The following is a 16601-nucleotide window of genomic DNA, read 5'->3' as shown; positions in this document are numbered from 1 at the left end:
TCATCCCAATGAGACATAAAAGATATGAACGAATGAGAAAAGAAATAATCTTTTTTTTTCGTTCAATTCGATTTCAAAAAATTGATGATTTTGCGAAATGATTGGTTCGTGGTTAATGCGCGGTGTGTATAACGAAACGAATCATAATTTAGGTTTTCATTTTTAGTTGAAGCAACAGTGATATCATTTTTTGTTCCCAACTGTTTTATATGGAATATTTGAATATACACCGAATCTGTGTGGTTGTTCAACGAGTTTTGTTCATTGAAATATTTACCAAACCCAAAAATTGTCTTTCTTTTTACAAAGTCGTTTGATTTATTTGCAATACTATTATCATTATGAAGATAGACGAAGAAAAAACCAGCCATACATAGATGACTTCATATTTACTTTCCAATTATAACCAATCTGCTCATGGGTATATTATACTCAATTAATTTTTTTTTAAAATAAGGAGGTAAACGAATACTCTATGTCATATGGAGACCGAACGAAACATCTAGGTATATTAATGCTAAACATAACGATTGTTAATTGTGATTACAAATTTTTCTTTATTTCATTTCTTCGCAGTGATGTAAAAAAACAGCTGAAATTTAATTATAAATCCGCTAAATGCAAAGAAATTAATTTCGGATTTTTTTTTTTGGTAAATTTTATTTTCATATTTTAATCAAAAATAAATCGTTTATTTACATAGGCATCATTACGTTTCATTTTTTTCTTCTTCTTGTGTACCCATCGATGCAGAGAGTGAGATGAGCTATTTCGTTTATAGAAATAGTTTCTACTAGGCGGTGTAGAGTACAGAGTGTTGACTGAAAATTCTATCTTTAAAAATAAATTTTTGTGTGTACACAAATTGGTTCTATGAATCATCGAGTCAATTTTAGACGATCTCATTTTATGAAATGCGTATATTCTGAATAAATTGAATTTTTTGTTGTTGTTGCTTCTCTCTTGTGACAATTTCAGACCAGAAGGCTATTCGTGAAAGACAATAAAATTCTTGCGGTTTAGATTGGTTAATTTATTGCGATAATGATGCATTATAGAACAGATGGCAACACATCTTTTTCAACGACAAATGTTATAGAGTGTATCACAGCATTATAAGTATTGTCAGCGACATGCATCGTTATTCGGATACAATGTATTCCAATTCAATCTGATAGGTGAGAGCCTGACAGACCCTCATTCCAGTCTCTCTTTATATGATATTATGCTACCACGTTTACTAGTCAGTTCCAACACAACTGATTTGCCATGAGATCGATCTGCTAGACTGTTCAAAATCAAACCAGACAAGTCTTACATACGAACAAAATTGATCGTAAACACTGACGTGATTCCGTCTGCGAATGACGTGTCGTGTATTTGTCTGCTATTTTCTTTCTTCCGTTCCACATAGTAAAATACCATCGGTTGTAATTGAAGATTAACGGTTCGAGTAAAAGTAATGTTTACAGTGGAAGGAACCCCCGCAGACAAAAGATTTGTTGAATTTTTTTTGCTACTCGTGTAGCAACCAGCGGTGTTGCACTTGCAATCACACGAAAAATTTAATCGAATTGTGTTTTAAGAAAACATCCGAAAAGTCGGGGAATTATTCATTCATAAATTATGCAATCGTGCAAGGAAAATGAAAAAGAGAGGGAGAGAAAATAATCAAAAGTGCATCAGATGTTGCTTGATAAAGTGCCTCGTTATTATCACATCCTCGAATATTTGTGGGGCATGAACAATGAGTAAAAAAATCGGTTCATCCTTTCTCTTTCTCTCACACTCTCAATCCAAACGCAAACTAGCAGCATCCATAATCAAATAATTCAAATGCTAATATGCAAATTTAATCAAATCTGACGTCAAGCATATTCCTAATAGCCCTGTCTTTCTCCCCAGCCTGAATAACAAAAACGAAAACAATTTGCACAAATTCAGTTAAAATTATTTTTGTATGGTCTTGTTCCATTGGTTTCCGTTATTTTGTACCATATATTCCTTGTAGGCATACTGTGTGGGTACTAAAGTCTAAACCATGCACCAGGCGTTTATTCAATATTATGACGGCTGTTTGGCACATGAAAAAAGGGGGAATAGATTTACTGTTTTTTAGTAATGTACAATGCAAAGATTAACCATTTTCACTGTTTGAAACAGAGGGATGAAATTGATGACTTTCCGTCCCCCTTTTTTTTTAAACGAACGCATATATGTAATGCATAAGTTCTCATAGTTAAAATGGAAACACACAAAGGAAAAAACATCAAAAAAGTGCGTAAGTTTGGCAGGAGAGATTGGATACCCAAATTTCATTTTTGTGGGATGTTGGTTTGGTGAGTCATACCTATTAATGATTGGAATGGAAATGCTATCATAACAATGCCTCAAGAGATTATAAATACATTCGAAGTGTTTCGGTTTTATAGTTACAGCAAAACCGTTAGGGCGAAATGTATAAGGAATATATGGAACCAATAAGTCTTTGTCTATCACTTACACCATGTACCGTATACGGTCACACAGCAGAAGGAAGTATGTTTTTGACAGCCATAAAATTTTAAATGATCTATTCAACGTGGAATGCAATCCCTCGTTGCATTACAGTTCTAACGTAAAGATAAAGCCATTTTGTTGGAAAATAATTTGAAATTCTTCGATCGTATAAACTGACACTTGTTACTATATTGTAACCACGTACGATATTAACACGTTTTATCTTCACTCACATCATCATATCGTTTTTCGTATATTTTTTTCCCCGTTGAAGACTTAACACGAGAATATGATATTCCATTAATCATATAGAATTTTCATTCATCCCTTTTGCACTAAGAATGTCATAAAATGAAATCAACGGCACACACGTGACGAATGCATTGATAAAATATTCACATCTTATGCACGTGTTTCGTGCAAACGACGTAATATTATTCCTTTTTTCACTTTATTCCTAAATATGAATGTGAAGGAGATGATAGGCGGGTGTATAATATATATAAGGTGGGAAGGATGACGTCATCGAAAATTGAAACACATTTTGAAAGAAAATCTATGAAGTCAGCACCCTTTTTATTAGCCATTATTCGTCCCTAAAACATGAGCGCTGAGTGGAATTCACATGTTTTCTTTTTAAATAGTTAATGTTTTTCGTCAGATTATTTTTCATTCTCATTCCTAACGAGTCAAAGGAAAATTGAATTTTTGCATTACGTCGGAAGAAATCTTCTTTTTTTTTTGAGGGGCAATAATGATTGAAGATAAGTAGAGAAATTTGATATTGGTTGAAGATAACAACCAGCATCAATTTAACAGCATCCAGAACACCGACCACTGGATATCATGGAATGTAAAAAGTAGGAAATTGATTCGGTAAACTGATTTGTTTTGTCATTGGATTATCAAATAATGACGCATACGAGGAAAGTTCCGATATTGTTCCGATAAAATAGGCAAAAAAACGACTTTGAACTACATTTTATAAACAAAAGACAAGTCACTGCAACTTATATGCACATCGTATGCGTCATATGTTCCCAGTGTGCAAATAAATATTCATCAAGCAAATAATATTTCTGTTCACACCGTAGAAGTCATCAATGAAAATATTTTCTTTTCTCATCTGTTTACTCAATGCACTGGTAAAGCAAGCAAAAAAAAATTATTTTACAATAAAATTGAATTATCATTTTTTTCGTGTGTATGTGATGAACTTTATGCAGCTTTGAATATTAATTTATTTATTTTATTTACTCAGTTATTTTTTGAATATGTTGTCAAAAGTACATTTTAAATGTATAGTACGAAGTGATGCGTAATTTTTGATGATAATACTCTGTTTGGATATGAATCATAATATAATTTGCATTTAATGTACATTTTACTTCAGCACGTTTCTTTAAGGTGTTATTGTGACAATTTGTATAAACAATCCAGTAAAGGAAGAAGAAGTAGAAAAAAAACGAACGGTGCTCAATTCTCATAAAAATATTTTTGCCACTCGGTCACCACCGCTCGTCTTATATTTATACAAAAAATAAATTATATCAAACGATCACGTTGACACTGTGTATTTACAGTGATATTTACTACAAATAAACAAACAAATAAAACGGTTCAACTAGTGTCCGAAGATCAAGCACGTACACGGGTGCACGATTGTTTTATCCATCGCGACAATTTTTGTTTAATTTGTAATCTACATTCGAAAAAAATAAGAATATTTACGGGCCATCATTGATTAACAATTTCCGCTTTATTTCTCCCAATAAAACGATTGTGAAGCCGAACAGACTATTCAATTCTTGGAATGGATGTACGCAAAAGTGAAACGATCTGATTTTATTTGAGAAGAGATTACCACTCAAACAAATGATAAGAAAAGGAATTAATATCATCGTAGAATGTGATAATAATAAACAATTCTACATTTCGATGTTGCGTGAACAACGTTCGCCATACACTCGACCAAGATTATGGAAGAATTTCTCATCGTCATTTTGTTTTCAATTTTTCAAAACAATAAAATTCGAATGGGCAAGGTAACCCAGTTCATCGTTTTAAGGACTTAATGACCCATGAAGTACTATGGGAAAAATGGGGAATGGTAACATAACAAAAAAAAAACTTTTCAAAAACTCGTTTCACTTCATTATTTCATTTTCGTTCTTCCTCAAAACCCATCAATGTTACTTTCCAATTTAAAAATATGAATCAATTCGAAAATCGATTAAAGTCCGGAAGAGTATCACATTTGCCATAAAAGATTTGTTGAAATAGATAGCGCATATTTTTCATTGACAAAATAAAAACCATTCTTAAACATCAAACACCGTGGTAATTCATAAAAAAAAACTTAATTTCCGGTGAAGCGTGTATATATAAATATGGGCTTACTATACCATTGATATGGTTGTAGTGATACTCTACGATTACAGCACAATTTTAACGAATGTGTTTAAAAAAAAAACGAATTAAAAGATCCCATTAAATGTTTTTATGCACATATAATTCCATACAAACAGTACCGTCGTTCGAACTTCCGGTATTGAAAGTTTTTTTTTTTCATTTTGATATAATGTCGTGCCATTTAATATAATTATTATGAAAAGGAACGAAAATCAAGCAGCAACAAAACAATAATAATAACAACCTCCTTTCAATATTGTTAAAGAAGACAAGCACACCAAAAAAAAAACTAAACTACTGAAATTTTGAGGTCGATTGATTTATCATGTCATGAAGTAAATATTAAAATATTAACAATTTCGTGCAGAATGTAAATTGAGTTTTACTTTTTTGGCTTTTAAATTTAGAATTTTTTGATGGATAATTTTAGTCGAAGTTAATAATTTTGATTAATTCAATTTTTTAATATTGCAGATACATTTTGTTGGCTTTCGCCGATAACGATACAAAATCAATCAATTGACATTGCTTATAATACTTTAAACAAAAAACCACATTCATTGTCTGCATAATACCAAGGGAATTACGGTTCACTTGGGATTTAAATGCATCTACGAAATCCAATTAGAACGTCATACTCTTTTTACATACTTTATATATTTATGGCATACACCACACTTGTACTGCTAAAGACTGTAAAACCTGTGATCATTACCATAAAATCAGTGCGCTTTTTTTTGCATTCGTGTTAATATATATATTGGATCATTAGTCACCATTGAAAACAAACAGTGAAGGTTGAGCGTATCATATCGTAAGTGAGCGGAGCGCTTGAACTCGGCAACATTTACAGCTTTTACGAATTTTTTCGCTGTTTTTTTTTTCTTTCATTGAATGACTAATTAGTGAGAGACACAAAAGTGTAATAAAATCGGATTAATAAATAAAAAGGAAAGAGACAAATTCGGTTTTTCTGGGCGATTAAATTTATCGCAAATTGAGTCTTTATTAAAGGTTCTACCTACGAAACCTTTATTTTATCTATATTATGTATGTACAGTTTGATTAGAGCTTTCTAATAAATCATTAAATTTCATTTTTTTTTCTAAACAAATACAACCACAAGAGGCTATACATAATAAAAAGATAAGTACGGGAGAGCCGTTCACTGTACCAACTACTTGGGAATAGAAGACTCACTTGTATACCATTAGGAATTGGAACTTGAAAGAAATGATTTTCTATATCAAATACTATAATATACGATCCGATAAGTCGATCATCTTTCTATTTATTTGTTCAATCAATGGTTGCGTCAAAACTAAATGCAAATTTCTGCCAACAAATGTTAGCGAAAAACATAAATTTTCCACCATCAAATTAACAGTGACAGGTACAAAAACCAACACGCCAGATACTCAGAACAACCAACGTATTATCGTGATAACGTTAAACAATGACTAATAATTGTATTTAACACATAACACTTAATTGCTGACGTTTTTTTTTTCAACATTTTGTCTCAGATAAGATTAAAACAAACACATAAATCTATCTGCGCATTTTTCGATGTCATGTTCGGTATTAATTAGACGTGGTAAAAATGTATGAAATTGTACTCATCACATTCGTGTTGTGTGTGTTTTTGTTTTTGTGTGTGTTTTTTTTTCTTCTTCTTCATGTGTTAGGTACAATTGTTTTCCTGCACAAGCTTCATTTGATGTTTTTAGTAATGTTGAGGCTATTAAATTGGTCGAATAAGACGAAGAAAAAACAAATTGTATCGAATAATGGGAATTAAATTGAGTTGAGTCATATTCTCGGCACAGTGGATTTGGTTCATTTCACAAAATCAGACATTATTATTCAGAAACGTTTTCAGGTTTTTAAAACGTTTAACAAAGAGAATTCAATTAAAAGATAAGACTAATTTACGGAATGACCTTTAAGTGTTTGAAGCGTTTTGCCAATGAACTTTAATGTTCATTAAAAGCTAGGCGATACGTCGTTAATTACTACAATACTATTTCTAATATTTTTCTTTCTCAGTCAGAATGATGCTAATAACTCCGGACTGTTAAATCGAAATTTAACAGATCATCATTCTGACTCACCGAATCGTTTAACCTCCCCATGTTAAAGAACAAACATTAGGAACAGAGTTTACGACTGGATTATATCGACAAACAACATAATATAATTATTTAATATCCGTTCATACCTCTATTTATGTACTTAAACATCCACTTTTGTAACACCCCTTAATGAAAAACCCATCTCCCCAACGTATGAGAAACAACAACAATAAATATACGCAAATGTAATAACGTCAAAAACCATCTCAATGACCATACGTATGCTTCATATATATGTAGCTAGCGAATATGTATAATGTTTTTAGTGTTGCACGGGCGACAGAGAGATCCCTCTTCGTATACATCTGCTGCTAATAACCCGAAACTTGTTTGTTGTTTTCGAGATGAAAATAAAATTCCAACTTTTAAGGCCACGCAGTGGATGATTCAAAGTGGTTATAAGCGAGTAAGATTGAAAAACAAGGGAGAGTACCGAATCAAAAATGCACTTTATTGCCACTTCACATATGTGAATTTTATGAAATTTATTTATTTCGGTTACGTGTTTTTGACGTTATGAAAATGATGGAATTATTCCGTGCATGTTGGAGGGTGGCGAGAGAGAGAGAGCAAAAGAAAAGAGGACATTAAAAAGGCTCCTTTTCGGTAAGAAAATTACATTTCCTTTCTTTTCATTCTGTTCTTTCTTTCTTCCCTTTCGTATACTGCTGCTGCACCGGGGCGAATTTCTATGTGGCCCGTTAAATCAGTGCTCTTTTGTGTGATTGAAATTCTTCACCGAAAATATTTCATTCCGCATCTTTTTCTGTTTTTCTTTTTATTTTTTTTGTCCTCTGCTTGTCAAAGCACACTTGAGAGTTTAACTTTACGGAGGAGTTTTTCTCGTTTTATTATTTTCACAGCCGTCGTGTGACGGAAAATCCATTGGGGATGGATAGACAAAGCATACAAATACAATAATCCAATCCCGAAATGTAAGTGCGATTAGACTGACTGATACTTTTTTTTCGATTTAAAAAAGCAATGAGTCACAGCAAAATGTATACAATATTTACCAAACAGTTTATGAAACGTTCTCCCCTTAGAAACCGAAAATTTACTTTATTTTTACTGGTTTATAACTCCTGTATTTTTGATGCAATGTTCTTCTAGTTGAGAGTATAAAGGACCCGACCCTCAGAAAAGAAGATTACATACGAAGACCGTTGACTTACTTTTTTGACATTTATAGTTTGTTTGTTCACATATGTTTGGCGAGAATGACGTCCGGGAATAGCATATTTTGATGGCTCGTTCAAACATTACTATTTGCCGATGTTGATTGAATTTTTATTGTCGATTGTGTCGGCTCTCAAGCCCAGATTGTGCCACAAGGACTCTCACATCTGTCGCAAAAAATTATTTTTATTCGGAAATCTCAAGCAAGAAGCAGCAAATCACCTGCACATAACAAATTTCTATTTATGTTTTCCCCGAAGAAGTACATTCACCTTTAAAGTTTGTGAAGAGTTCACAATTCAACGGTACAATGCCAAATAATATACTAGCGAAATGAAGAAAAAAAATAAAAAATAAAAATGCGTTTTCACATTGCTATGCTGTTAGTGGAATGTTGTGTACGTCTACGTATCGTATATGTATAAAAATTCAAATTGTACAGCGAACAGCAAATCTTTTGTAGCACGAATGTTCGGTTGTCTTATAAGGAATATTTCTTTATTAAAAGCTGCGAAAAAGCATACAGAGCTAGGTATATCTCTCTCTCGACGAAAAAAATAAATAAATAAATAATTTCAACGAAAAGAAACACATTTGAAGAGATGAACGTGAATCATCGTCAATTTACATTGAGAGTATGACACATAGACAAACTGTGGCCATTTCATTTTAATGTTGAACACCTTGAAATGTGAAAAAGAATTATACATTCGAAATGAGGATTATGAAATGAAACGAAACGAACAAGAAAAAAAAACTGTCAAATTTTTCAACTGAAACGGAATCAATGTGTACACTTTCGTATAAATTATTGTAGCAGATGAGGATTAAAAACGATGAAAAGTTTTAATTTTAATTGCCAGGTAGCTTGTTTTTTCCGAACAGACATCCAGATCTCTGATATCATGGTTAGTTAATAAGCGACCATATTGCGAAGCTTGAATTGAAAATTTTTTATTTTACCCAGTCGTAACAAATATTTGAACTTCTTTTACATTGAATTTTGGGATGTTATTTTCAATTTAATGAGCTTAACACCTCAAAAATTAGCTTTGAACCATAAATAGGTTCAATTTCGAATATAACTTTTTTTTTATCTGAGACAAAAGAATTTACACCAAGAAAATGAGTCAACATGCAAATGGCTAATTTTTTATTCATTTTTTTTTGTTTTATTTATTTCGCGCATTTATATTGGAAAATCGATTTCAGATGTAGGTATTTTAATACCATGAATATGAAAAGAAAAACACTTTTTTTGGTATCGAAATTGGTAGGTAATTTAAATTTAGAATTAAAAGTGTAAAACGGTGAACGACTATAACCTAACCAAATTGAACACAAGAAATATGTTTTTCTGTTCGGATACAATCAACAACCAGAATGTTTGCCACAAAATTAGAATCGTATGTTGAGTGTTGAGGTACACAAGTACAAAATAACCGAAAATTTCATGGTTATATGGGTACAGTTCAGAATTCAGGCCCCCAATAAATTATGTACATTACGATTTCAAATGACTAGTAGTCACCTGTTATCGTCAACGATTACTGAAGTAAACAACGAACTCTGGTTTCTGTTCTCTTTTATAGCAAAACGAATGTTAAAACTAATGAAGTACAAGATTTTGTATCCAACACACGAAAATTGTCAACAAAAGAATTGACAGATTTCGTGATAAAATGCATGTGAGATTCATGATGGGCAGAGGTCACTGTAGATTCAGTCCAATTAGCCCGAATAACCTCTAACTTCAGTAGATTCATGAGTGGTCATAGTTGTTTTACGTAACGAAAAAGAAACGTTTGACACAAAAACCCTTCAATCTACAATTTGAAAAACCAAAAAAACTACTCGTTGCTCCTGTTCGAAACATACAGAAATAATTTATGGATTTCAAATGAATTTTCTTTAATGTAAAGTAGCAAAATGATTTTAATTAAAATAAACAAAAACAAGATTGAAATAAGACGAATTGAAAAAACAAAACCGATAGAATGGAATTTCAATACACTCCTTAAAATCTCCATACATCGAGTTTGAAATGAAAACAGCCTTGTCCAACCTTGCCTATAGGCACAGAGATAGATAATAAACAAATAAATTATTAAATGTATTAATAACATGCATATTATCAAATCTATTCGTTTTTATCAAATGGAACACACGGTGTATACTATATAATATCGAAAAAGCAGTTTGACAACTTTACATTTAATTAAAAAAAAAAAAAAAAACTAGAAACTGGATACCACCACGTAAAATTGTAAATTGTACATACCAATACCATAAAAGTTTAGGTGCGATTAGGCTAAAATAATTTTATCGTTTAACTTTTGTATGAATAAAAGTAAATTCTTTCCAGTTGCGATTTAATATTTATAATCAAAGTTTTGATGAAATACTCTGCCAATGTAAGTATTTTTTTTCAAATAAAATAAAAAGAGAAGTCGTTTTGCAACGAATTAGTTACGTGGTTATGTCAGTCGTACACCGCAATCGTAATATGGTTTTGATTTCTCATTCTTTCGAACAAAATGTGTGGTGCTGGTTGCATGCTCAAATAGCATTTTTGTTTTACAGATAATATAACAAATGCGAAAAGCTGAAGCTGGAATTCTTCGATTCTTGTAATTTAAATAGAAATTGTTGTTAACGAAACCGTTTTCGAGGAATCGAAATTCGAAGCAAAAAGACATGCGGACAAGATGCAAGCATATTATCTACTTTAAGTTGGTAGTTGGTATTTGTTTGTTTATTTTTTCTTCGTCTTATTTTCATCTTCTTTTCCTTGTACTTCCATTAGATCAACCATCACAACAACAAAAAGTCTCAAAACGTATAAGCACGACCAGTCTTTTTGTTGATTTTCATCGTTTTTATATCCTCCTATTCTCTCGGACATTATTTCGTACCACGAATAAGTAATACTAAACGAAAGAAAAGCAAAGCAAAAAAAACTGTTCAACACACATATGGTGTACTTTTTATGTTTTGTTATTATTCTTTTGGATTTGGATCGACGGTTTAATACACATTCATCCAGCGAACCAACATAAAATGACCTTTGCTTGAAAATGACGTCATGTTTAAGGCCGAATAAACTAAAGCTTGTATAACCAACCATTTCGTATAGACATACGAGAAACAATTTTTTTTTAAATATATATTTCCATCTATTTCTCAGTTCATTTTACACGTATAATATATCCAATACATTACATATATGCCTAAAGGAGGAGAACCTTTGATACACAAACAAATTTCAACGATTTTTTTTTATTTTGGTGGATTTTTCTTCGTGTGCATATAAGTTGAACAGACTTGAGTGGTTCTTATGTTTATTTTAGTGAAGCAATTTTTATTTCTTCATAAAACTTTTGCTTGGGTATTTCACAGAAAAAATTATTCATAATTGGTTTTTATGATATTTGGGAGGTGAATAGAGACTAAGATATGTTGGTTCGGCTGAATGAGAAGGCCCCCGTACACACATATAGTCATTTAATACACAAATATGTTCATTTTAAAATGTATTAATGACACGAAACGGGGAAAAGAGACGACGAATTATCACTAACATTACATGAATCAATTTCATAGAATTAATTTTGTTAAAATAAAAATAAATAAATTTACAGTGAATGGTGATGATCTAACGCCAAATTATAGAGAAATAACAAAATCATTACATTGCTACCTGACTACCTAATTAGCTGGATCGGAAATTATTCAATTATTAGATAGTAAATGTCTGATGTAATTGAATTTATTGATGGCAATCACTTTTTCCCGCTTATCCTATTGAGGTCTGATCAACTCTTGGCATTCGGAAAACTAAAATGAATTGAACTGGCGTCAAGAAAATCAATTGACCTGGAAATTAGTTCAGGGTAAGGTATCGGACCGAATTCAGATTTGCATTGACTATTCATATGGAGTGGAAAACTGTGTCTCGTGTATTGAATGCCGTTCAAATTGAATGCTTGTGCTGAATAATAGAATAAATTTGAGACTAACAGGAGTCTGGGGCTAAGTTAGAGTGCCATCGTCAAATTGAGGGATGATAAACGAAATGTTTTAGCACATCACTCGTCAATTTCTAAAGAAATTAATTCAACAAAAAATAAATAAATCTAAATGTAAACCGGTCACCGCAAACAATTCAACAAGGTCACCATAAAAACTATTTCTAAAGTTGCATTCATATGACTGCTTGTGGCACATTTTAACAACGTATTATACTTGTTACTCATACCCGATTACGAATGTACTGTAGAGAACTATTCATTTTATTCAATTTGTTTCCAACGACATTAACATGTGTCCATGAATATTAAAAATGGAAACAACCCTCCGCGCGGATAAAGATTTTTTTTTCCATTTCAATAACATGCTGTTTTCGGTGCAATATTACAATGTGAATTATAAATAAATATTTCCCCTTATTGCATGTTGTAATTATTGTTTGTCTGGATATGAGTCATATTTTGGAACGTTTGATGTGAGAATTTCACGGAAAAACAATCAATTCACAACACCGAAAGAAAGAACGCCATTCGGTTGGTTCATAATATTTCGACGGCAATTTTATGGGAATCTTGTGAAATTGAGATTTTATGATTCAAAAGATTTTAAACTGGAAAAATCGTATCCTTGGGATGTGTATGCTCAAATAAAACCAGTGTACAATGTAAAAACATTGAACAGAAGTGATATCACTGAATCAATAATAATAAAAAAGTGATGACTAATTCGGTATTCCAGTTGCATTATACACGTCATATACAATATACACTGAACACCACTTCATTTCGAATTCACACCCCCTTATCATTTCAATGCATCGTCTTATTAAAAGCGACTATTGAATGGTATGTCTGTTTTCATTTCTACTAGTGTCGCAGTTACAATATGCGGTACATTGTAACCATGTGTAGTACATGCATGTACAATTTTTCTGAATGTTGTATTGCATTGAATATTACACGATAGATTGAATCATCTTTTCAGTGGAAATATCATTTTGAATTGGGGGGGAGTTCCTTTCATATTAAGAGAAAATATTATTGGCATGAGAAGTGGATGGATAGATGGAGAGACCCCCTGACGGCATGTTGTTCATTTCTGTGATAAATGTCGGTTTGACACATTTCCGTTTCACCCCCCAAAAAGGTTTTCGACAATTATCTTGTGTGTTGTGACGCACATTTTTCTACATTTTCCATTTATGATGACATCATTTTCCACTGTCTAAATATTAATTTCAATATTTTCTTGATAAATTATTATTGGTGGAGGAAAGAAGCAATTGGAATTTATTGGGTAAACTGAGGTTGTAACAATTTATCCAACCCCTCCCCGGTGCGTTGAGTAACAAAGATCTTAATTTAAATTGCCCGATATTGAATCTCGATATTTATCATTTGTTACCGTATAATATGCCATTATCTCAGACCCATAAAAACGACGATTGAGTAAAGTAAGGAAGTAGACCGTTAAGATGGCGGTTTCTACGAATTCCGGTTTGAAATCAAAACAAAATCGCAGATACGTTAGATGAATTGATTAAAAAAAATGTGAACATCGGAAGAGACGCAATATTTTGCAATCAATTTTCTTGGTAACAAGTGACGTGGAATGAGCTTTGAGCAAATACACACTGATAGTGTACACACAAAAAAAAATTACAAATCTTTAATGAATGAACACTTTAAACTGAATGCGTCACAATCGACGATCAAGATAACAAAAACAATCGAATTTTTTTTGGGTGATATATCAAGAGTGCTTGATGAAAGGACTAGCAGAAAAAAAAAGTTGTTGAAACGTTCAAACGCTTCAAATTGAAAGAGGAAAACTCTATAGCACTTCTAGCATTACAAAAAAAATTACGAAAAATTTTACTTACCGATAAAATCAAATGCTTCTTGAAAATATTGTTTAATATTTTGATGTGGTGTATCACTGGCAGGTATTTGTTTATACTGAAGTCCATCGCACAATTTCGATGCAGGTGATTGGCAGGTGACATTTAATACATAATTTGCTCCGACATTTGTTGGATCAATAGCATCGCTGCCATTGCCGAGTAGCAAATGTGGAAATAGTGGTGACGCAGGATATGTTTCAATGTCTGCAAGATAATAATAAAAACAGAAAAATTATTCCCGCACCGAAAAGATCGAATAAAGAACAATAAACAAGTAAGTTCAAATGCCTGGTTTTGCATTTAATATATCTGGCCACGTAGTAATAACACACGGACACTAAAAATGCCAAACATATTTGAATGAATTTCGATTATGACTCATGTAATAAATGATCACACGAATGCAAGTAACAATGTGCGGCCTGGAAAGTGTTTTCCCTACATCAGTTCTCTTTTTTTTGGCGAATGTCATGGTATACAATACGTAATATAATCGAATACATTTTTCGTGAAGGGTGAGTGTTAAATGGAATCAATGAAACACTCAATTATCTTGGTAATTTTTATACGAAAAGATAGAAAAACAGACGCCACAGTAAACATCGCCCTTCTTTATTATTTATTTATTCAAGCACTGGTTTTTCTCTCATTTCATTTGGCATGTATACAACAGACACACATATCTAGAATGTCCTATCTGATGGATGAAAATAAATTATTGTTCGTTACACCAAAAATTGAATGTTTATTGTATGGCTTTCGATACATATATACATAAACAACAAAGAGAACGAAAAGTTTTCGGCTGGAAATGAAATTTAATTAATTTTCTTTCGATTAGAAAGGAGAGAGAGTGAAAGGACAACAACAACAACAACGACAAAAACTGTCGAAATAACATGTTCGGCTCTGTTGATTTCAATCTACAAAATGTGGACCATATTTCGATGTAGCATCCGTCGCCCGTTGAATAGTTCACTATATTAAACCCTAAATTAATGTGTGAGATCATTATGGGTTGTGGAGTTTTAATCTGGATGAATACGTTTTCGTTTCATTCACAGAAATTGGTTCTAATTGATTAAGATGTTTTTCCACAGTCACATTAAAACGGCATGGATGACGTACATCACACGCCGATTAATATTTTCCGTATTTAGTGTTTTTAATTTGATGTGAAAATGTGATAAATACTGTGGTTGTGACATATGGAAGAGTTCACATGCTTTTAAATAAATTGTTTGCTATTTATTCACGGATTTATTATCTTCTATCAATAATGTGAGTAATATTATGTAGAACGAAAAATGTGTATAATTTTTGTCAGACATCATATTCAACAAAGAGGGGTTGTGACTCATGCACGGTTTCGGTTATATAGCCAATAATTACACATTTTATGAAAAAAAAACATTCACAGACAGCATATGGTCTAGATTAAAATTTATTTATTTTTTAGATTTTCTATCATTCTTCTACTTAATTACCGTATCCCCCTAACAATTTGATTTATCATCAATTTCGATTTATCGAATCTATCTGTCCTTAAAAGAATTTCGAATTGATGCATTGGAAACAACATATTTACAAACGAAAGAAAAGTAGCAGACATTTACTCTATCAACGCAAGGGCATAACCACAAACTGAGTAATTTTAATTAGAGACGACGGTGTTAATTAGCTACACATTTGTTGAACTTCCTTTCCCAGAAAGAAATAACTTCATATGTAATTAAACACGACGACGACTCTGATTCATGGGATATCCAATAATAATTTACAACCAAAAAAAAAACGTGGTTTGTGCTTACACCAGCAACACAGTGTTAAAATGCGAAAAAGAAAAAAAAACTGTAATCGAGCCATCGCTTAAAAAATTTACATTCGATAAGCATTATTCAATAGTTAATTACAAAATCATAACAATTAGCTCATGTTGCACTTCCGGTGCATTTACATGAAACTATGGGCTTTAACAAATATATGGCACCCATTCTCGAAAAAAAAATTGTCAAAAAGGAGAACTTGTTGCTTTGCTTAACATTAAAAAAAACATTTTTTTGCCAGATGCCCATACGAAATTTACACATGTTCTCGTAAAGTAAATATAATAAAAAGTTACTCTATCCATAAGCGGTATCGTTAAAATTATATAAACTAAAATAAGAATAATTTTACATGCTATATTCCGTATCATGTATAAATTTGGTGTGTAGTTTTTTTTTATTATTATTTTTGCTGTAAAGAGAGCCCTTCAATGAATAACTGAATTGTAAAATAATATACAACCGGAAGACTGTGTGGGAGTATATGTTGAACGAAAAAAAAGAAGTTTTTTTTTATTTTATCAAAATATGTGAAAATATGTGAATGCGAACATATGGAATTTTACACGTCTTACGCAGAAAAATGAGTAATTTTAAGATTTACAAAAAAGTTCATTC

General features: G+C 31.8%; 1 protein-coding gene across 1 annotated transcript in view; it reads right to left on the bottom strand.

The window, feature by feature from the left end:
* The window catches only part of LOC119081245 (dual specificity protein phosphatase 7), a 34406-nt gene that overhangs the window by 7554 nt on the left and 10251 nt on the right, over positions 1–16601 (bottom strand). The window contains exon 3 of the mRNA XM_037189976.1: positions 14137–14361. Within this exon, the coding sequence (XP_037045871.1) occupies positions 14137–14361 (225 nt within the window). The remainder of the gene's footprint in view (positions 1–14136; positions 14362–16601) is intronic.

The sequence above is a fragment of the Bradysia coprophila genome, chromosome X, assembly GCF_014529535.1.
Source record: "Bradysia coprophila strain Holo2 chromosome X, BU_Bcop_v1, whole genome shotgun sequence".
NCBI classification, from domain to species: domain Eukaryota; kingdom Metazoa; phylum Arthropoda; class Insecta; order Diptera; family Sciaridae; genus Bradysia; species Bradysia coprophila.
This window is presented reverse-complemented; position numbering and strand designations above follow the sequence as displayed.